General features: G+C 38.1%; 2 protein-coding genes across 13 annotated transcripts in view; one reads left to right on the forward strand and one right to left on the reverse strand.

Annotated features, from left to right (window-relative positions):
* Positions 1-17,783, forward strand: part of Dscam4 (Down syndrome cell adhesion molecule 4) — a 77,049-nt gene extending 59,266 nt beyond the window's left edge. For 3 of the 9 annotated variants that reach the window (XM_087358187.1, XM_087358194.1, XM_087358193.1), the window contains 18 exons: positions 1,187-1,528; positions 1,930-2,076; positions 3,609-3,764; positions 4,288-4,427; positions 5,113-5,269; positions 6,101-6,249; positions 7,102-7,222; positions 7,296-7,394; positions 7,983-8,168; positions 8,621-8,917; positions 9,408-9,554; positions 10,249-10,404; positions 11,987-12,156; positions 12,696-12,768; positions 13,865-14,032; positions 15,724-15,895; positions 16,865-17,054; positions 17,201-17,783. In XM_087358187.1, the coding sequence (XP_087214313.1) occupies positions 1,187-1,528; positions 1,930-2,076; positions 3,609-3,764; positions 4,288-4,427; positions 5,113-5,269; positions 6,101-6,249; positions 7,102-7,222; positions 7,296-7,394; positions 7,983-8,168; positions 8,621-8,917; positions 9,408-9,554; positions 10,249-10,404; positions 11,987-12,156; positions 12,696-12,768; positions 13,865-14,032; positions 15,724-15,895; positions 16,865-17,024 (2,840 nt within the window). In that variant the 3' untranslated portion in view covers positions 17,025-17,054; positions 17,201-17,783. The other 6 variants (XM_087358188.1, XM_022082868.2, XM_087358190.1 and 3 more) reach the window with 6 other exon arrangements.
* On the reverse strand, positions 40-21,952 carry LOC110839067 (thioredoxin domain-containing protein 12). 4 transcript variants are annotated; one of them, XR_015537688.1, is made up of 6 exons: positions 21,766-21,952; positions 20,984-21,097; positions 19,985-20,128; positions 13,276-13,499; positions 9,320-10,644; positions 40-2,341 (listed from the first exon to the last, which is right to left on the reverse strand). XR_015537688.1 is itself a non-coding variant. In XM_022082882.2 (4 exons), exons 1-4 carry the CDS (start codon positions 21,848-21,850, stop codon positions 19,073-19,075), a joined length of 495 nt encoding a protein of 164 aa, XP_021938574.1. In that variant the 5' UTR covers positions 21,851-21,946; the 3' UTR covers positions 18,881-19,072. The 4 variants fall into 4 exon arrangements, 1 of the variants encoding a protein (XP_021938574.1); XR_002546328.2 differs by lacking the exon at positions 9,320-10,644; XR_015537687.1 differs by having other exon boundaries at positions 9,320-13,499.
* Positions 21,953-22,128: the final 176 nt, after the last annotated feature.

Consider the following 22,128-nt stretch of genomic DNA (forward strand, 5'->3'; position numbering starts at 1 on the left):
CTTGAAGACCTGCATGTGTTTTTACATTTAACTTAAGCATAAGTCATTAAATATTTATTGGAACAAAACATATTTTGAACAGAGTTGAAGTGAAAAATGAAACACATTTTATGCCTAAAGTTTTTAGGATAATTAACGAGATTTGTATACTGTGTCTAGAGAAGTGTTTGAGTTTGTTCATTTGCATATTGAAGGTCCTTGCTCATTTGTGCAACCTCTTTAATGCTATTTACAAGAGAGCATTGGAAGTTAGCATTCATGAATCCAAAATCTAGAGGTATTAACAGACCAGATGTACCAGAATTGACTACATTATGCAGGGAATTCATAACTTATTTTTCTGGATGGGACAGTAGAATTGAAACCTATTCAGGAACATAGTAGGCGGAGGAACTTTACCACTGAGTTAAGTGGGTTAACTTATACATTAAGTTAAAAATCTTAAATTGAGTATTATTAGTAAAGTTTTTAAATGTATATAATTACATGCATAGCACAGTTCTCAGAATACAGGGTATGCATTCTGAGAACTATATAATAGTGAAACACAGCAATAAAACACCTAACTCAGAGACATAACAAACTGTGAATACTGCGGGCATGAAACAGCAAGCAATGGGAAGTGATGTTCATAAAACATTGCTTTCTGCTAGCTGTAGCAGGTAACAAATGTTTGTTAGTATTCTCATAGGGTAACTGAACATGAACATAAAAGGGTAGTGTAAATGTCCAGATCTGCAAGATTTGACTTACATCTCTTAATTTTTCAATTAAGTTCTTAAAGTGAGGTGTGAGTGCACTTGCAGTATGTATGTACATCTGTCCAGATTCCAACACTTAAATCATGTTTCAGAAATCTTTCAGTCTCATTGAGACGGAACCTTAACATCATCATCATCATCATCATCATTATTATTCAGTGCACCACAAGTCAGATTGGGTCTTGGCTTCCGCTATTTTCTGCGGTTTCCGAACAATGTTTCTTTCACAGAGATAGGTTGTCAGCCTATCATCCAACCCCCAACCTGGAGGACCAGTCCCCTGAATTTATATCCCCTGATGCTGGGTGGACTGACTATACTCCCGGACACTGTGTAGCTCAGTTGCCTCTGTATTGCCACTTCCTCTACTCACTGTGTGAGCCACTGAGGGCAGAACCTTAACATGCAGTGGTTTATTTTTCCAGTTCCAAGTGGAGCACCAACAGACATTCATGCAGAAGCAAGAAGTTCTACAGAACTGTTTTTGTCATGGGAACCCCCAGAAAGGGAATTCTGGAATGGAAATCTGCTCGGCTACTATGTGGGGTACCAGGAACAGTCATCACACATGACAGTATCATCATCTCCTTCCACAACAACACACAACTATAATTTCAAGACTGTTGAGGTGGGAGCTCAGTATGGGGGCGAGGTGGTGCTGCAGGGACTGGCCAAGTACACCATGTACTCAATTGTGGTCCAGGCATACAACAGCCGTGGTGCTGGCCCATCCTCAGAGCATATCACTGCCCGCACTCAAGAGGATGGTTGGTGCAAGTTCTGTTTGTATGTAGTAAAGTATAAGGCCCAACTATGTAACCATGTCAGAAAGGCTAACATTCATTTTACAGTCTTCTATCTTTGCATGTCATCTCACAAAATCTAAGGATTAAATATATGAAACTGCTGCCTCTAGGACCATTATGTTCATATACTAAATTTAAGAAACCCCATCCACTGGTTCAGAAGTTTCTACAGGAGTACATTCACTTAGTAACTCACTCACACACACACAGAGAACATAATGTTAACAGAATATATGTGCTGTTGTATGGGCTGCAGCCTTCCAGTTTTGTTAATAGTATGACAGCTAACTGCACACCAATGTCTCTGTATCAAAACATATGAAACTCATCACCTTTCTGCCTGTCTCATTGCTTTATTTAAGTGCCAAGTCTCCCACCAGAGAATGTTCAGTGTTCTGCATTGACATCACAGAGTCTTCAAGTGTCATGGGAACCACCTCCACTTGAAGGCCGCAATGGTGTAGTGATGGGTTACAAGGTGTCACATCAGCCCGCTGAAGAATGGTATGGTGGGTATTTTTATTGCTTTAAGTTTTCCATCCTGTAGTCCCACTACCCACTGTTTCTACCCCTGCCCATTAAAATGATACACTATCTGCACCTGTCAGGGATGCAGGACACGTGATCTGCTACTTTGTGGAACTCTATGATGAAGGTTGTCTTGGACTCCAAAATCTAGCTGCTTCTTAAAAAAAATCACCTTGATACTGAACCCAAAGGCCACATTATAACAGGACAGTACTATTGTGTTCTGCAGATCCATGGTCATACAGTCTGGAAAATAAAAGATGTTATTACAAATTAATGCTTTTTTCTTTTTACTTCTGTTTATCATTAAATCAACAGATTCATATTCCAGTTGCAAAATGATGTTACTTCTTGTACAAAATTGGACAGTTGGCAGATGTCATACTGCAATGTGTATTGTATCTTCCTTTCTGGACAAGGATATGTTTGTTGTGGCAGAGGTATTTGTCCATGAAACAGAGGAGAATATAGGCTAGTGTCAGTCCATAACCTTGGAAGATGTACCTGTGTTACATAGTTGGTGGTCTGGGTTGTTGCATTATGTAGCAATTTTGTTGTGTACCAAAATTTGGGAGGAACATATTGCAATGAACGCTCATGTAGTGTGGCTTCAGAGTAGGAACAAGATGTAACAGATACAAGGTATTTACGTGGTATTGGAACATAAGAGATTATTCAGTCTTTCACAGAAAATGCCCAGATCTAATAAAACAAGATTAACTAACATTTCAAAACCCATTACTTTGTCCATCTTCAGAATAAGTGACATGTTCTGATAGGTGGAAATCAGGAACCCCTTCCTGTGAGGTCTTAAACCTACACTTGAGAGCATTACAATGCATCATACCATCTTCATATTCATAAGGTCTGTAGTTCAAATCTGACCATGTGGCTTTCTTTTACTGATTATCTGTTTCCAAGTGAATGTTGAAGCAGGCACAGTACCTTCGTATGTCTTGCAGCTCTTTCTTTTCAGATTCACTGCTCATCAACAGCCCATTCTCTCATTAAGTATATGTTTGTCAGTATTTGTCACCTATCCATCCATGCTTTACTGTGGTAGCTCTGGAGCTCATTTCATACTTCCCACTGTCCTCCAGGCTTGTTTAATTCTCAGGTGCTGCAGAGTGCTGCCTAAGGGACTGTCTCTCTCTCATGTTCCTACATACAGGACTATTTACAAATCTTTACTAATTTTTAAAGCAATCTAATAGTGTGAACTCTATGTGTTTATTGTTTATGTCCCCATATACTGAATTCTTTCCATGTAGAGACCACACTTACTTTTAGATCTGCATAAATACATGGTACTGTGACATGGTAAGCTTTTCATTGGATACTTGCTGTTACCTGTGTTGCAAATAGTGTCATTTAATTCATTGGACTGAAGGAATTGTGCATCCCAGGTTATTATCAATATTGGACAACAAAGGTTAACTTCTTATTTTTAAATCTCAACCTGCCCAGTATAAATCTGTGCAATCAGTCTTTTGTGATGCTAAAATTATTTCAGAAAAAGGTGGACAAGAAACAAAAGTGACAACCTCCCTGAAGACTGCAATTCCAAGCCTACAAAAGTACACAAATTACAGCATATCAGTGTTGGCATTCACATCTGTTGGGGACGGTCTGAGGAGCCCCCCATCCTTCTGCTGCACCGAAGAGGATGGCACGTATCACTGTTATTTGTATGTTCTGTATAGGAATGTTCTAAATTATCACATTGTCAGTGTGATACAGCTTTTCAGACATTAAATAGATTTTAGCTGATGCAGATTCAGAATTTAATGATATTTAAATGTGTGTTTAAAGAGGACAGTGCTTCAAAACATGTCTGCTGTGTCCAACCTGTTTCTTATTCTTGTAGAATCATAAGATATGTGCCATCACTGCATATCTGATTTTTAACATTTGTAACATTACTAAACATCTAATATTTTTGGATTTTAAGTGGTTCATTATAATCATGAACTTTGAAAGAACTACTACTTTTACATGGTCACAATGTTGTTGCTTTTAGTTTTAGAAAAACTGACCTCAGCAAGAGATGATTATTTTTAATGTATCAGCATGCAAAGGTTCAGCAATGTTTGTGCTTTGTTTTATGCCTGGAATTTTGAATTTTAATTTATGGTGACCTCATGTAAACTGTGTAGGGTTATACTCAACAAATATCTTAATTTTCTGAACAGTGCCTTCAGCCCCAGCTGACATCAAAGCAGTCATCAGCTCTACCAATAAGATCCTTGTTTCTTGGCTGCCACCATTGCATCCCAATGGACAGATAACAGGCCACACATTCTACATGGGCATCATTGAGGATGGGAAGGAGGTCTGTGATCAGGCTGCATTACCAAGACTAGATGTTCAGTTCCTTTACATAAAATCTATAGTTGGCAGGGCTGTACTGTACAGAAACATAAATTACTTTTGTGGCAAAGAGATAATTCATTGTGTGAAAAATGCATAACAAAATTTTGGTGGTGAAACCAGAAGTGAAGAGACCACTCTTCAGATGTAGAGGTACATGGGAGATCAATATTAACATGGATCTTAAAGAACAGATTTCAGTGTGGTCTGGATTCATCTGGCTTAGAAGAGGGACCAATGGTATGTTCTTATGAACATATAATGAATCTTTTGGTTCCATAAATGGTGGGGAATTTCTTGACTAGGTAAGTGATAATGTGTTTTTCAAGGAGTATTTTCCAAGGGATTAGTTAATTACTTAACTAGGGGCAGGTATACTTGTATGAAATTATTAAGAATTAAATATGAGGTTTATGTTGTGTGTCATATATCCGTTTCTCATATGGTAAGCTTGTTTCTGGAAATTTTATTAAGTTCAGTTTGTTTTCCTTGTAAAGTAGTAGTTATAGTGGATCAGTACAGACCAAAAAACTTTTAAGTGATCTGACAGATGGATGAACAGATAGACATCACTTTATGTACATGAAATATGTGAGTATGGCTTAAAATGCATAGTTGGTTTTTGACAGTTCTAGCACTTGTTACAGGAGGGGACTCACAAGCGAATCCTGAGCCCTCAGAGTGAGGTTCATGAGATGATACTACAGCAGGAAGGTGCCACCTACCAGTTCTGGGTCACAGCTTCTACCAAAGTGGGGGAGGGGGAGAGCACAAGGGTTGTTACCATTACCCCTTCTAATAAGGGTAAGTGGCAAAGCCATGAATATGTTGAATAAGGTATAATCTGAAGTTTCACGGCAACTAAGTATAATAAATTCTTCTTGGACTACCAGCCGTGTAAGGTGGCTTAATGAAGAAAACACCAACGTGTCAAGAACCATCTTTGCCCTCGTTCTCAGAGTACTGACAGTATGACTGGTAGCCCAAGAAGAATTTATTATGTTGAATAAGTATTTGAATGTAGGGTTAACAGAAGTTCACAGAGGCCTCATCGTTGGGAAAATCTAGGACATGCAGTTTGGTACTTAGAATGTTAGGCTAGTGAAATTTAGGAGGCTTTAATGGGCTGGACACATGATGGGTACAGAAAATTTACAAAAGTTTGATGGGGAAACCCTTTTTGTAAACAGTTGCTTAGAATAATAAGAGGTTAATTTTGGGACATCATTGTCATGGTTCTTAGAGAGATGACTGAGAATTTGGTTCAAACTGGCTCACTGTCACATCTGAGAGTGGACTTTGACTACCAGAGAGTTATGAGCAGAAGAACCAGCTAAGGTGACAGGATTTTTACTTGACCAAACAACTGTTAACCAGTAAGGTGAAACACTATTTGTATTATGCCGCTGGGGATCAGTTCTCATTGGTGGGTTTTTCTCTGTCATCTTGTCAAAAGCACCTCTATTGTCCTGTGCATAGAACTCTGTTGGAGTTGGTGTAACCAGAAAATGCAGATGGGCCTGAGGTTAAGAATGTATCAGGCTTCATGTCCTTGCTTCTACATTTGCCTGAGGACAGTTTCATAGACTTGTAGCTGACATGAGATACTTTGTAATTAGCTTTTCTTCATTCCAGTTCCAGCAAGAATTGTTTCTTTCAGCAGAGAAATTGTCACCCCTTGGAAGAAAGACATAACTCTCCCTTGCAGAAAGGTTGGCATTCCTGCACCACAGGCTTTATGGCGACTGCAAGACAGAATAATGGAAACAAATGGAAGGAAGCAGGTACATCACAGCTATTCACATTAAAGCAGTTGTTGGTTGTGAACTTGGTGGGGAGAATTAATTATGGGTGCCCCTACAGTTGGGCGTGGAGCTAACAACTCCTCACCATATAAAACCAGCATGTTATGAAATGTTACAGACAGCCATAGACATGGAGAGATTCTACTAAGCATATTCTCAGTTTCTGAAGAAGGTCCTTGCTCTATGGAGTTAATTTATTTTGAAGTTTACTGTTGTGTTTTTATTTCTAAACCAATTTGTTTGCAGGCGTGTAGAATTTCTGCATTTTGTTACTAACTAAAAGCATATTTTAGCTTATTTTCATCCAACATAATATAATGTAACTAAAATATGGTAGCTGCAGAGAAAGTAGCCACTAAACCATATGCTGAGTCAGATTAATCCAATCCACATGCTCCAGTCTGTATCCCTCAGATCCAGCTTAATACTGTGTTCCCATCTGTGCCTGTGTGACCCAAGTGTTTTCATTCCTTAGCATGAGAACATTTTAATATAAAAATATATATTTACTCCTCAGAACTAAAAATTATGTTATTAGGTACCATATTTTTGTATGTTTCCTGCTTATTGTTCTGCTCAAGTACAGCTTGCTCCTAGCTAACGAACCAACCAACCAATCCCACAGAACAGAGTCAATCTTAGTAACTGGTAGTATGCTTGGCTAATCAAGAAACTTCCCACCCCTTATGGAACCTTAAGTTTTATGACTGTGTTCACAGGAGTAATATTTTACCCACATTTATCTAAGTTTGCTGATTGCTTCCATCATAAACCCTGCATTAGTAAGGGACTTGTGTAACACTTTTGTAATTCTTTGTTCTGTTCTTTCAGATAAACAAGGATGGCTCGTTCCTAATAAAGGACATTCAACACAGTGATGAAGGCAACTACTCATGTGCTGTTGAAAATGATCATGGGAAGGATGAGATTGTGTACAGCATCAGAGTGCGAGGTACGTCATGTTCACTGCAGCCATATTGTGTGTGCCAACTAAACTTAGTTGTGACAGTTTGTGTGCCTTGCAGTGCCTCCAGATGCCCCAACACTGTCTGTTGTGACTTCATATGCAGACAGCCTGCACTTGCAGTGGACTGACAACCATGATGGCGGGAGCATGATCCTTGGTAAGCCATTGTTTTGTTGTTAAGCACTGCATGAGTCAGCAGCTGAAATTTATTCAGGTGTTCTAGAAATGGAATCAAAAAGCTTCTTCATCTGGCCATATTGGGGTCTAGGGCCAATCCTATCTTCTATGCAGATGGTACCACTGAGAGCATGGAGCTGACCTATCACATCCATCTTGTGCCAAGGTTAACAGTTTCTGAAGTTGTGGATAGTTATCTGGGTTGTAACACCATTCAGTCTTGTAGGTGTTTACCACTGTTTCAGAGGACTGGTAACTGCAGCATAGTATCATAACCTGGATGACTACTTACTATACATAAGTATAAATAATTGATGATTTTCATAGAGTGCATCCAGTAGCAGAAGTGAAACTGCATAAAAAGGTCCAGTGATGATGTAATTAAGTGTTGAATCATCTAGAATACCAAATAAATCATTTATACGTGTTCATGCAGACACCAATTGTCAGTTATTGAATGTACTACACAGCAGTAATGCTACAATATAAGTTTCTGAAGCTCAGTACTCACTTCATGATGTGATGGTTGGGCAATGTGGAACTTAAACATTTTTATGTGTCTGTTCAGGGTATGTAATCAACTACAAAAGAGACCATGGTGACTGGGAAGAAATGCAGATTGAAGCTAAAGCCAACTCACACACATTGCACAACCTGTGGTGTGGGACTCGCTACCAACTTTATATCACAGCCTTCAACAAGATTGGAACAGGGCTTCCTTGTGACATTGTCAATGCATACACAAAGGGAACAGGTGGGTCAGCCCATTGATATGGCAGTCTTGTCAGTTAAGGGTGTACATTAGTAAATCCCTAAGGCCCAGTTTAATATTATGTTCCCAGCTGCATATTGATCTTGCAAATGAGAGGTTTCTCCACTAAAGTTCTGTGTGAAATTATTGGTTCTCCCATACATAAGAATCTGTTTAATTTATTGAACCTAACAATATTTGAAAAATATTACAAAGCATAGTGTTCAGCATTTTATGATATATTATTTTGCTTATTTAGTTTGTTTTCATTGGTTTAATTTTTCTTAGTAGCTTATTTCAATGTATTTGTAATTCATGTTATTCCGTCAAGACAGAAGACTGTGTTTATAAGCCCCATTGTTGCGTTATTTTTATTACCAGAAATGACAAAATAAGTTTATTGTGTGAAGTGCTTCAAGTTGTAGAGTTTCTAGCCATTTTAATCATAATTTCAGTTCCAGTGAAGCCAAAGCAGTCACAGCTGATCACTGTGAATTCAACTGTGCTTACGATTTGGCTCGACTCCTGGAGTGATGGTGGTTGTGCAATACTGTACTTTATAATTGAGTATCGTGATGCACATCGTTCCAGTGACTGGTCTCTTGTATCCAACAATGTTCAGCCCACAGAGAGAGTTTACAGTATCCTTGACCTTGCTCCTGCTACAAAGTACCACCTCCGAGTCACTGCACACAATAATGCAGGCTCCACTGTGGCTTTGTACAACTTCTCAACCCTCACTGCTGAAGGAGGTATGTACTCTTATGTCACCTGATTCTTGGATTTTTAGACTTCATACAACTGCACAGCTTGACACAAAATTTGTGTGAAATTTGGTCTGTCATTCACATAAAATCAGTTTGTACTCTTCACCTAACATTGTCAGGGTTATGCATGGCTAAATTCCTACAAAATTTTGTTCAGAAAACATCAAGGGAAGAGATCATTTGTGAGGGTGTGGACTGGGTTGAATGGACTCAAGATAGGATCCAATGGTGCAGTTCTGTGAATGGGATGGTGAACCTTCAGCGCTAATAAAAGTGGGGAATTTCTTGACCACATGAGTAAACATCAGCTGCTCAAAAAGGCAGTGTACTGTGAAGTTAGTTAATCAATGCTTACAGATGTTGTCTTTTTATCTCGCTGGCCCATACCTGCTTGTTAGTGGTGAAATCCATGTAGCCTTGGTAGCAGTTACTATTCTTCACATAAGTTTGTTGAATTGAGCTTGTCATGTTGCAGTCACCGTGATCCCTGAACTTGCGCCACCAGTCTCGCACTCACGAGAAGTGCCTTTCTATACCAACATCAAGGTCATCATCCCAATCCTTGTGTCGCTGGGTTTCCTGCTTGGGCTATTCGGAGTTGCAGTTTTCATACACAGGAAAAGTAAGTATGAATGCTTGTTTTTCTTGGCCAATACACAGTTCTGTACTTTGTAGTTAAGGAATCATAAATACAATTTGTGTAAATTTTCACTAGTCATGTGCAGCTGCCTTTCAGTATTTTGTTTCCAATCATCAGTTGTGATTGACTTTTTTGCATACTATATTGCTAATATTATTAATAGGAGGTACTGCTTTTTGACACAGATTAATTGCTATCACTATCAAAGAGGACCCTACTGAAAGGAGTTAATCAGTTTCCGTTGTAACTAAATCTCTAAGGATTTTATTGTAATAATTATTAGATAGGGGTCTAAAGTGGAGTCATGGCTTTACTCCAGTGGTAGACATGCATGCATGAAGTTTGATGAGGAAATTTCTTGAAAGTGTCTACCTGGGGTTAAGAGGATGATACAAAAGTGGATCTGAGAGAAAACTTATTGTGAACTGGATTGAACTGGCTCACTCCACAGTCCTGTGGTGGGCTTCTGTGATCGTGGGTACCTTCATGATTTATAACAACAGAAAATTTCTTAACCAGGTGAATAACTGTCAGCTATTCAGGTGAAAACCTTTAGCATGTAGTTGATTAACAGTCATTTTTCTTAGAAGTAATGTAGTCAACATATCTGGAAACATGCCAGCATGTCACAGTGTCAATATAGACATGTTGAAAGAGTGGTGTTGTATGTGCACAGAGTTACAGAACCAGGATGCTCACATGGGGGAGTCCCCATCAGTGGCCCAAATGCAGAACCAACAGAACAGGGACCAGCAGTATCTGGCAGTGAGGGTTGGCAGTGGACAACAGGCTCTCAACCTTGACTCAGCCAGCTGCAAAACTGACTCTGCAGGTAATACAGATTTGTCACACCTTTATAACGAAAGGATAAATTAAGTAGAAGGTTGAAAATAGAATCAATAAAATTGTTTTTTTATTTAATAGCCTTTGGCACCCTAAGCACACAATTTTGTGGCTTGAGTCTTCATTTATTTCTCATTAATCTATAAGCAAATTAAATCCATGCTGTATGAATATGCATGTTCATACCTACATTACCAGTTTTAGTGCTCATTTCTGCCACAAAAATAGCCTGTAGTAAGAAAGAAAGAAAGAAAGAAAGAAACATATAAATTTGTGCAGTGTCTGTAAATTCAGAAGTCATCACTGTATGACTACTACCTGCTGTATGATAAATGCAAAAGCCTCACAGCTGAACCACATCTGTTATTCAGCTGGAGAAAGAGTGAATGTCAATGAGACAAACTGCCAACACAACTCAAGCAGTTTCTCCTATGTCAAATGAAGAATGACAAAATTCTTCCAGTAGCAAATGCCTGCAATAATGCCCTTTACATATAGTTGCTGCTCTTTTGAAGTGTGTATATTGAAACAGGGCAAACCATGCTTACCTTATGGTTACACCACTGGTATTGTTGGTTATTTATGGCTCCTATTAATTTGTCATTTATGACTTGCAAGATTTTGGGAGTTTCAGATTTATAGCTTTTATTGTTATTGATTTATGGCTTCTGGTAGTTAGCCATTTATGACTTATAAGATTTGGTAGTTTCCCAAGTCCCAGTTGTTAATTTCTTTCAAAGGGTTTCTGTACTTGAATTAATTCTGGAAGGTCATGTTCATTGAACTGTGTGGGAACATGTCGGGGAGCTAAGCTTCATGATCTCGAGTTCACTGATACCTCAGCCGATCAGAACTTTGGATTTAGATTTATATCAGAAGCACTGCTTTATGCAGAAGGAACTTTTGGAGGAGACAGATGTTTGAAATCAGGAGTTAGACAAAATACTATCATAGACCCTCCAGGAACTGAACATCGACCTCTGTGGTTTATCTTTGATCAACACCCATCCAGCAACTTTTGAGACAAACACCCTGAGCAGCTGAGCAGACCAGTTCGAGAAGGTGGAACGGTTATATTACTGATTTGGCAGGTTATAATTAAGCCATGTGATGAGGATGTCTTGGAATGTCTTTGTCTGTCTTCCTACTCACATCCTTAGTACCATGTAATTGTTGGCTCTTCACATGTTAAGATGTGATTTCTGATCATTACTTTGATCTGTGGCTGTGCCAGACCAGTGAAATTTCTTCTGTTTGACCCATCACTAGGACAGGTTTTAATTTGAATACTTTCCTTATTTCCCTGTCAAACATTATTCCACATATGTTCTTTATCTCCTAATGTGTGATATGCCCAGCCAGCCAGCCAGAAGTTGATCTGAAAATTCTGCTGGCATAGTATTGTTCTGCAGTTATATCTTCAATTCTGGAGGCACAGATAAAAAATTTCACCAGAATTCCACAAGTTAGTAACTAATTGTCATGCCCATGATGATTGGGCCAAATGGATCTCCAGCTGGAACAGAGCACTATTTCCTGGATGCTTTATGTGACAAATACTTGTGTTGCAGACTACATCGAGGACATCTGTCCCTATGCCACATTTCAGCTATCCAAGCCCCCATACAGTGAGAGCACATACAGTGGCAATGTGTATAGTGGACCGTATCATTCTGTGAGGGGCTCCTTTGTCTATCATGACCCCAAACCAGCTGGAGCAGAGAACTACAAGTTTAGACATGTAAGTAATGGCTATGCTTTTACATGGTTACTGGAGTATTGTGCTAAGAAACTCTAGGGATAATAGTTAAGACCACAACTGAGCCATGGACATTTGTTTCATATCCTACCTAACATCACAGGCTCCCAAATTTGGTGGAGTCCTGCCATGGAGGTTTTATAGTAAGACTAAGCAACTGCAAAATACATGAAAATCAAGCAGAACCATTACACTGATGGTTTGGTTTCTGTTGCATGTAAGAAAATAAACAGCTTTCAGTGCTGTGCAAAGGTGGATCCAGTATGTATGGAATGGACAGTATTACAGCACAGACTAATACTTCATATTGCTAGGGTATTGAAACCTAGGAAGCTGCAATAAACTGGTTGTATACTTCAGAAAACAAAACAAACACACACACAGTTCTGATGGGAAAACATCTTGGAGAGCATCTACTTGGAAGATAAGTGGCAGTAAATTGTTCACTGGAGTTAATTTTTTGCTGTTGTTGGACATCAATATCTGCATGCATGGTGTTAACACATGTTGATGTTTTTCAGCAGAAGGAACCAGAGTACACAAAAGTCAGAAGAAAAGGAGGAAAACTGAGGGATCCCCACTCTGAAAGCCAAGGTACTATTATTTAGCTGTCATTTGTTACAAAATGGTACACAGGCATGAGAAATATTTAAAATCCTGGTAATGTTAGGGTAACTAACCTGTATGCTCCTCTGACCCTAATTTTAATGTCACCAAATTAATGTTATGGGTCAGTGTCTTTCATGTGATAAGAATGTAATGTCTCTTATACACAGTAAAAGTTCTTTTAGTTTATATCTCACAGAAAACAAATTCTGAAATTCATTTTCATTTTTCTAAGGAGATTCATCTGATTGACTACATGGGACAGATTCCTTCTGTGAAGCTAGCTCTGTCAGTCAAGAAACTGCCTGGCTTTCTTGGAACCAGAAGGTTCTTTATTATCATGTTATTTAGCCAAATGAATCCAGCCTGCAAACTTATACCCTGTTTCCTTAAGATTATGCTATAAGCTACAGATATAATTCTTACGGTTTTCTGGCCATAATTTTGTTTACATTTCTCATATGTCACTTTACTTCCATATAATTTAATCTTTACCTGAAAATAGGAGATGGACATAAGAATGTTTACAAAATTCCACGTTGTATCCTCTTCTGAGCCAGTTGATATCTTCATAAATCTATTTATTTACATCAGTTGTTGTTTTTTCTTGGCTGTACAACCCAGTTGTGGGTTTTTGCCACCTCCTTTCTCGGATGTTTCTTGGTCTTGAAGATCCCAAAATTGCCTAAAAGTTGAAGTGCTCAATACTTCTGAAGTAACTATTTTAAAAAAGCAAAACAAACAGCAGGGTCAGGCTCCTATGCAGTCTGTTAACATTAAATTATAGTATGGCTCCTTATAGCACATTTTAACATTTAGAATGGATATATGAGGTTAAATCCAACTTTTCTAACCTTCTTTTGTCTGTATGTGTAAAAGTTTGGTATTGATGGAGTATACGATGTACATTTTCTCCTGTAAAATTCTGCCTAAAGTCTGGGTGCATTATCTCATTGTGCCAAGCGCTGTAGGCAGTCTTCCAAATTTTCTGACATCAGTTTGTTAGTACCTATCAGTCTCCTATCTTTGAATTTGAGGGAGAGGTGGGTGGGGCACAACCTCATTCCGACCCACGTTGTTTCAGAGTCGGACAACCTGGGGAGCACTGATTCAGAAGTTAAGAAGATTTTAACTCTGCACCTGCCTATTTCAGAGTACGATACACTGGGCAGTGACTCTGAGGGAGAAATCCCAGGGGGACAAGTGGCTGCTAGCCAGGAGCTTGTCTCTTTCAGGCACAGGATGGCCCGAGGTGAGTACGGTAATAAAATATGTTAGCATGACCTGAACCAATTCCATCAGATTCATTTCCTCACCACCTATTTTACTTGTCTCTATTTAAATAAATTTTTCCCACATAATTTACTGTCTTCCAAGTGGTTTCCCAATGATATTTTGGATGCATATCCTATTTTCCAGTCTATGCTACATGCCCAGACCTCTAATCTGCTTTATCGCATTTCCCTAAGGCTCATTCCATACAGTACGAGGTGCGATCGGAAAGTTTCAAGACTGTATCAATAGAGGGCGAACCGGATGTAGTACGAGCTTCTGCCACTAGGGGGTGCGGCCTACATTCATAGTGAATCAGCCGGCATCATTGAATTAGCATTTGTTTCTTAGTTACGGGCATTTTGGTAGTGCATTACACCAACCCTCCTGCGATTTCGGAATGGCGTGTGCATCAAATTTTGCCAAAGACTCGCCAAAACGGCTACGGAAACCTATGAAATGCTAAAGCAAGCATTTGGGGAGTCCGCAATGGGTCGTGCACAAACTTTTGTGTGGCATTCACGTTTTAAAAATGGCCGAACCTCTGTCGATGATGACGAGCGTTCTGGACGACCATCTTCGAGCACAACGCCCGAAAATGTTACGAAGATTCAGCAGGCCATTCACGAAGATCGACGTCGTACCATCAACGACTTGTGCGACATTGTTGGGATAGGCTATGGGACCTATCAGCTGATTCTAAAGGAAGAACTCCACATGCGACGCATCCTGTCTGAGGACCAGAAGCAGAATCGACTTCTTGTTTGTCAGGAGCTCAAAGATCTTGCAAGAACCACCCCAACTTGCTTTCTAAGCTCCATGTGACTTCTTCCTCTTCCCAAAGATGAAAATTCAGCTAAAGGGAAGGAGATTTGAGACGATAGAAGAGATTCAGGCAGAATCGCAGATGGTGCTTGACAGGCTGACAAAGAAAGATTTCCAGGGATGCTTCCAGGCTTGGCAGCGGCGCTGGGATCGTTGTGTTCACTCCCAGGGGAACTACTTCGAGGGTGATGGATGAATTTAATACCTGAGATAAGTGTACGGGTTTTTATACGCGCAGTCTTGAAACCTTTCGATCGCACCTCGTACGTTTTATTCTGATGGACCTAAATATTAATGGTTTGTTGGAAGTGACACTACTAAGTGAAACTTGAGCAGCATGTATCTATTGGTTAAGTGCTGTGAGTTCTTCAGAATGCTCTAACATTAGGTTTGGTGTTTTATGTCATGCATATGAAGTGGTTAATAATGCTGTACTCAGTTCAGTAGGATTTGAGGTTTTCACAGCTGTGAGTCTGAAGATGGCTGTCTTCTTGTACTGAGTTCATCAAAAAGAAAAATGTCCCTCACCAAATGTATCAGATGATGAAAACATTGACTTCAGTTTCACTCACCTTACCTATCTTTACTTCTGTTCAAGTGTCTCACACAATTAAATTTTAAATGTGGCTCCATAGGTCAGATATTTCACTAGTCTGGTGTTGGCAGATTGTAGTGAACAGTCCATTGATGCAGCATTAATGGTATTTTCTTTTATTGGATAAAGGTAGTATGAAGATGATCACATGAAGTAAAAGTAAAGTAAAAGTAAAGCTGTCCCACTATACGCCATGTAGGCGCTTGGGCAATAGAAGACTTAAACAATAATGGGAACTGTGAAACTTGCAGAGGTGGGCAAGTCAGGGGTGGAGGAATCAAGCTCATCTTCTGAAACTTCCCCGTCAGATGCAAGGAAACCCTTCCCATCCAGGAAGTCCAAGAACAAAGGACAGATGATGGGAAAGCGACAAGTACGAAGTAGTAGTGGATATTCCAGCCACACTGAAGAAACCACATTCAGGTAGGCTCCTCCTGTTGTACCGAACATTCTGTATAGCAACTAGTATGGGAAGTTTCCACAGTCCATACAGGTCCAAACAGGACCTACTTTCATGATTCACAAAAAGAAAAATCTGTCATGAACAATGTGCAAGGATATGTTAACAAACTTTTACACTTAACTTTTGGTACTGCAGGCCTCCTTCCCCAAATATCATACATTTTCATTAAATAGAATTCAGATTAACTGCAATATAGACAGCAGGTATAATTTGTCTTGTTTTTACTCCACTGTGGAAGTAAAATGTAATGAAAAGAGCTTAAAGCTTACAGCAATACAGTGTAGCAAAAATAAGAATACAGTCTACTAAACTTGGGACTGCTCAGGTACAGACCCCCAGTTTAGAAACATTGGTGCAAAGTTTGCCTTTAGAATTTGTGTGCACTCTGCAAAGTTTACCTTTTCAGTCTTCTTTTTAAATTGTGTAAGTTGCAACTATCTGCATGCAATGCAATGTTCTCAGTCAATACAGACTAAAATTGACTGTCTGTCATCACAAACTGAATGATATGTAATCACTTTATTCCATCTTAGGTTCTTTGGTTCACTTGTGTCACTCTCCACATCAGTCCCTGATGATGGAAACACAGTGTTCAAATATCAGAACTTTATTCTGTGTCCACTCAGCTAATCTGTGTGAAAGAGCCACACATGTAAGGATAGGTTAACAGAAGATGCAAGTGACATGTTCCAAAGGACTGAACCTGAGTGTTTTGTTCTTATGGCTGGAATCTTCTATAGTTTTCTTCATGAATACACTCAGCCTCCTTTTTCATTAAGTAACCTAAGAGTCAATCATCTTATAATGTAGGTACCTTGTCTACCCATCTATTTACATCTGCCAGGAACTTCTAAGTCCCAGTTCTTGTATGTCTCATTCATTCACTGAACTTTTATCACTATGTTTCCAAGTAGCTTTTCTATCTGAAGTTTCAGTGATCGTATTCACCCACCTTCACGATTCTCTGACTCACATTCTCACGAATTAAGTGAAGCAGAGTGTGACATGAGCAAGTTGGGACGCAAGTCTGGGCGTAGTGGAGCCCCCACAAGGCTTAGCAGGGAAACTTCCTTCCAAATTGACGTCTAGCCGTGGACTGCAGTGCCTTGCAGAGAGGAGGTGAGTGCTGTTACATCTGTCTGTGACTTATTCTCTCATTGACCATTACGTCAAATGAGTTTCTATCACACTATTTTTGTGTAATTTGATAAAAACTGCTAATAACCATTCCATATAAACGTTTGAAATAGAAAACTTCATTACAGAATGAAGATGAATAATTTACAGGCAGTTTGTTAAAATAAAAAAGAAAAGAAAGGAACTCCATGGAGTACAGCAGGTGACGAACATTCTCAGGACTTTTAACCGAATCAATATCAGTGTGCCTCACTAGGCATTACAACAGTACAGTCACATGAATCATCACTTCAGTAGGCGTGAACACATCTTGACATTCTGTTACCTGGCTTCCATCCTGTTGTACACACTTACCAACTCAACATAGATCATCCAGATTTACTCACTGCCAAGCGATAATTCACAGAAAGACATTATTTGCTTTATCCTTGGTCACGGTCTAATGTCATAGTGTACTGCCCCCTACTTCCAATCAGCATGCTTCTCAGTCTGACATGTGAGACTGCAGTTCTATGTGATTAGATCCATACAATAACAAGACTTGTGAGATCAGATGTACCATATGTTTGTTGATATTTCAGTAAAATTTTAAATATGATGGTTGTTTGTAATCATTTAATTTTTCCAAGATGTATTCTGCATGTTATTTTATGCAGCAACATAAAAATAAACATTGTGAATAAAGGTCAAAGAAGATTGGACTTTATTAAATTTGTGTATTGTGATGTAAAGTGTTACATAACTTTCCTTGGTTATGGAATGAACTGCATCTGCCATCCTTTCTTCCTTCCTTCTTCATGATTCAGTGTAACCTGATTTTGGTCACCTCTCTGTATTCATATTTCATGCAAATGATTCAGCAAACTCTGGTACAACAGCTCAGTGCCCGGTCACTTGCTGCAGTTTGTGTTGTGTGCAACGGTGTTTGAGAGCACTCTGCTTTATGATGAGTAACCTGCTGCTCTCCCAGTCATCATAATGCGCAAGAAAGTGAAGCAATTTTTTTGATAAATTTTCTTTTCCATTCTTTATGTTCAAGTTATTCACACTGTTTATTGTGATTCCTAATATGCCAGCTTTCTGTAGCACTACTGACATTTATGTGGTACTTGGTAAAAAGGTCTCCTAGGTGATCTCTTTCCTTAATGTTTTCCAAACAGAATGTTGTGTTAATTTCTTATTTTCATGTGTGCTACGTATTCTGCCCATCTCATTCTCCTCAACTTGTAGCAGTCATTCCTTGAATTTAATCTGCTCTTAACATCTTGATGAATGCAGTTTTGATTTGCTGTGGTCATTCTGAAATATCTTAACTTTGCTACACTTTCAAAAGATTTTTTAAGTTATCTTTAGATTACGATTCTGCCCTCCATTCTGGTGATGAGACATGGACATATCTCGTTATCTCTGTTTTTAAGCCTAGAAAAACTTCTTTACTACTGTGAAATACAGGTTCTGTATTTTTCTTTATGTTATTATGTTTTGTCCAATAAATTAATATTGCCAGCACAGACTTACAGCTGATGTGTCTCTTTTAACAGTCTAATGACTTCTGGGCTTTCTGAGTAATTTATGTATCTAATTTATTAAATTTAAGAAATAATACTTTTCACCATAAGGCAGTTATACATTCATCTTCACAGCACAATGTTAAATGAAAGAACATTAAAGGCAAGACACCTATTCTGGATTCAGTTTCCTTGAGACATTTTCAATTTGCTAATTCTGTATTGCTTTTTAAAATTAATTTTTTATATACTCTCTGCCTGAGTTTTCCCTAATACAATGCGTAAAGAAGAAACCATGTATTAAAAACTGAACTGTTTATTTATTGGTCTAAATAGCAGCAATTCAGCTGACAATATTTGTTAAAAGAAGTAGAAGAATATAATCCTTCATAACAAACAACTCAGTCATAATATGTGTGACACCAAAATCAAGTGAAATGTCAGAACATGTACTTTCCAAACCCAAATGAGTACAAAAACATTTGTAAGCATTCAGAGTTCTTCTGTAATTCTGCTACCAGATTTGATAGAGTGCTTCACCCTTTTCATGGTTGTAGCCACACTCTCAGCATTTGAGTAGAAGTACTTGTATGATAGGTTGCCATCCTCATTAAAGAACTCTGTTCTTACTTTTCCAGCAGGTTCTAAGGAACACAAATATTTAATAAATTGCAAATAATATTTGGGGATTAGGACAAGAACACACTACATGGAAGAGGTACTTGGAGATTTAACTATTAGTTCAAGATCAATACTTTCTTTGTGTGTGTGTCTGTCTGTCAGTTGACCTCATGATCTTGCTAGATTAGTGGAAAGTTTTCAACATAATGTTCAGCCTTCATAAGAGGTCCACTAATTTCTAATCAGTATGTTCACTGTGGTGTGAGATCCACCATGTTTTCTGCATGATCTAGTCCAAATGTTTGATGTTAGAAATTTAGTTCCTTTAAAGGAATTATTTTGGCACAGTTCTAAGAATTCATATTGCTCAGGACACAAAAAAATACATGCACCATTCCTTGCATTAACCTGTAATTTATAAAACTTTAAGGGATGTTAAAGACCAAAGAAAAAAATACTTGTAAAAAATTTATATAATTGCAATGAAAGGTCCTGGTGGTACAGAGATAAGGAATGGGGCATTTGTGTCAAATGTCTTGGGTGAATAGCATTCAGGTTCAGTTCATGCCTTTCCTCTCCCTCATGTAAAATTTTACCACACAAGGTTCGTTCCTGAGTCCAGGTTAAATTGTAGCTTCCCTCTGGTAGCCATCCTACCATTGTAGGTTGCACAGTCCACAGAAATTGCATTCACTATTTTCAAGACAGGTAGAGATCATGAAGGTTAAACAGATTATAACACAACAAAACTAGATCAACTATATTCTGTACTAACTTGCTTACCAACAAAGAGGATCCTTGGAACATATCCCCCATCTGGAAAATACTGTTCATCCTTTGGTTCCTCATCATCTTCTGCATTCACCATCACAAAATGAGAGCTCAAGACTTCTATCTCCTTTGAAGCTGAAAACTGGGACTTCAAGGCTGAAGACAACGGACATCATGATTAGTTACAACTACTTTTAGTTTTATTATAGTGGGCATTGTAGTCAAGACATGCATTCTTAAAATATGGGATTGATTTTATTGAAAATGTTCGTACATCACTGTACCACACTACAGTTCTACTACTACTACTACTCTGTGGTACTACAGCCCTTTTGTAGGGCCTTGGCCTCCCTACAGTACAGTTCCAGCTGTAAAATTTACAGATAAATTTCTGGTACACAGATGTTGGTAAACTAATATTAAAGTGAGGGATGGTGCTGCTAGTCTGCTGTCAGATTACTTACAAGAGGGGGAAATGCTTATCATATTTCACACACAACTCTCATACTCTATTTTCCCCACCATGACAGTCTAATAATTAATATATTTCTGATAGTGAACTTTATGTCTTCACCTACAGTATTTTTCAGTACTTCAGTTATCAAATCAATTTGTTTCTTTATGAAATAAGCATTTTTCCATACCTTTACAAAGATTTTACATAGTATGTCACTGGTCCATGACACTGCTTATCTGTTTTTATAACAATACTCTCACATGGTTAGGACATTCTGAAGCAGATGAATTAATAATATGCTTAAGAAATTCCTTCCATTCTTTTTCCATCTATATCAAGGTGATGAACATTCTAATTTATGAAGGATTCAGACAGTGGTATGCTACATTTAACATTACTGATTCCCTGGACATTGAAATCTATCAATAATAGTAGACAAAAACCAGAAATTCAATAATACCAAGAGGTTTCTCTTAAACTCAGATATTTTTGAGTCTCTCATTTTGCAATAAACTTAATGTTCAGCAAGAACTTCTTTGTAAACTTTAAAGTACCTTTACAAGCTCCACACCATGTCTTGTGAATAATCAGCATCAGAGGTTTGTTGTTATTCCTTGCTCTTTCCAAACCTTCCTTTAAACTGAACCAATTGTACTGTTCCCCAAAACCTGTTAAAACAGATGATGTATCAAATATTTATCACAAAGTATTGCTTCATAATATATGCAGAACAGACCATGCAGGTTAGCAATTTAAAAAGATGAAAGGGAAGAAAGCACCACAGTTGAAATAATATGAAAAGAAAATGAAGTAATAAAATTCGTTTTCCTGTTAGAAAATACCAAACAGCTTCTATACTACCATCACACCAATAAAAAAATCATGAATTAGCTAACCCTTTTAGACACTCATATCCACATGCATGGAAATTAAGTGTATAAAGATGCAAACTGTTTCAAGTGCACAGCATTTTATGTCTTTGTACCACTTGCATTGTATATTACAATTTAATTAGGATAACAGTTTGTAAGCTTTAAAATGTAGAATGCGTTGACACTAAAATTCAAATAAATTCTAATTCTTCATACTGAAATTTGGTTCATTCGATGAGATTTCTCCAAATATTCTATCAGTAAGGTGAGAATAGGAAGGGCTGGGTTGGATTGTATGACCTTGGAAGAATGGTACGATGGCGAACTTCCTATTTCATGCGTCGTATTAAGGGGAATTCCGTTATAAATATCAGCAGGGCTCCACTATCCTACTGCTTTCGGTAGGTTTTCTGCCTTCCTCTGTCATTCACATTTAGGTAAACCAATAGTACTGCTGATTTTACCTCTTCCAGAATTCTGTGAACTAGCAGTTACAATTGCAATAAAAAAACTTCCTATGAACCAATTATAATTAAATGTTAATAACATTTTCTTAAGTATTTTAGTACATAACCTCAAATGTTTCAATATACGAATTATTTGTTTCGAGAGATCGAACTGACTTGAGAGATTGAACTGTGTGTAACTTTTTTAAAGCGTGAGAACTAAGACATGGCCTACCCAATTTTCAATAATTTTAACCAAGAATTGGGATGCTAACTCGAAGACAACTTCTGTGGGAAATATAAAATTAAATCTCAATTTTCTATCATAATTCAATTTTTGTCAAATTTTATACATACTTTAGTAAATATGTTTATAAATTC

This window comes from Zootermopsis nevadensis, unplaced genomic scaffold (assembly GCF_977971745.1).
Source record: "Zootermopsis nevadensis isolate Lab colony 2312 unplaced genomic scaffold, Znev_1.0 Znev_ptg000029l, whole genome shotgun sequence".
NCBI classification, from domain to species: domain Eukaryota; kingdom Metazoa; phylum Arthropoda; class Insecta; order Blattodea; family Termopsidae; genus Zootermopsis; species Zootermopsis nevadensis.

What these genes read in the sequence shown, in the direction of transcription:
- LOC110839067 (XM_022082882.2), bottom strand. Translation starts at nt 21,850, where the DNA reads ATGTTATTAACATTTAATTATAATTGGTTCATAGGAAGTTTTTTTATT. An exon ending in TTCACAGAATTCTGGAAGAG is followed by an intron (nt 21,098 to 21,765) that starts GTAAAATCAGCA and finishes CTGTTTTAACAG; the next exon opens with GTTTTGGGGAACAGTACAAT. An exon ending in TCCAAGGATCCTCTTTGTTG is followed by an intron (nt 19,225 to 19,984) that starts GTAAGCAAGTTA and finishes TGTGTTCCTTAG; the next exon opens with AACCTGCTGGAAAAGTAAGA.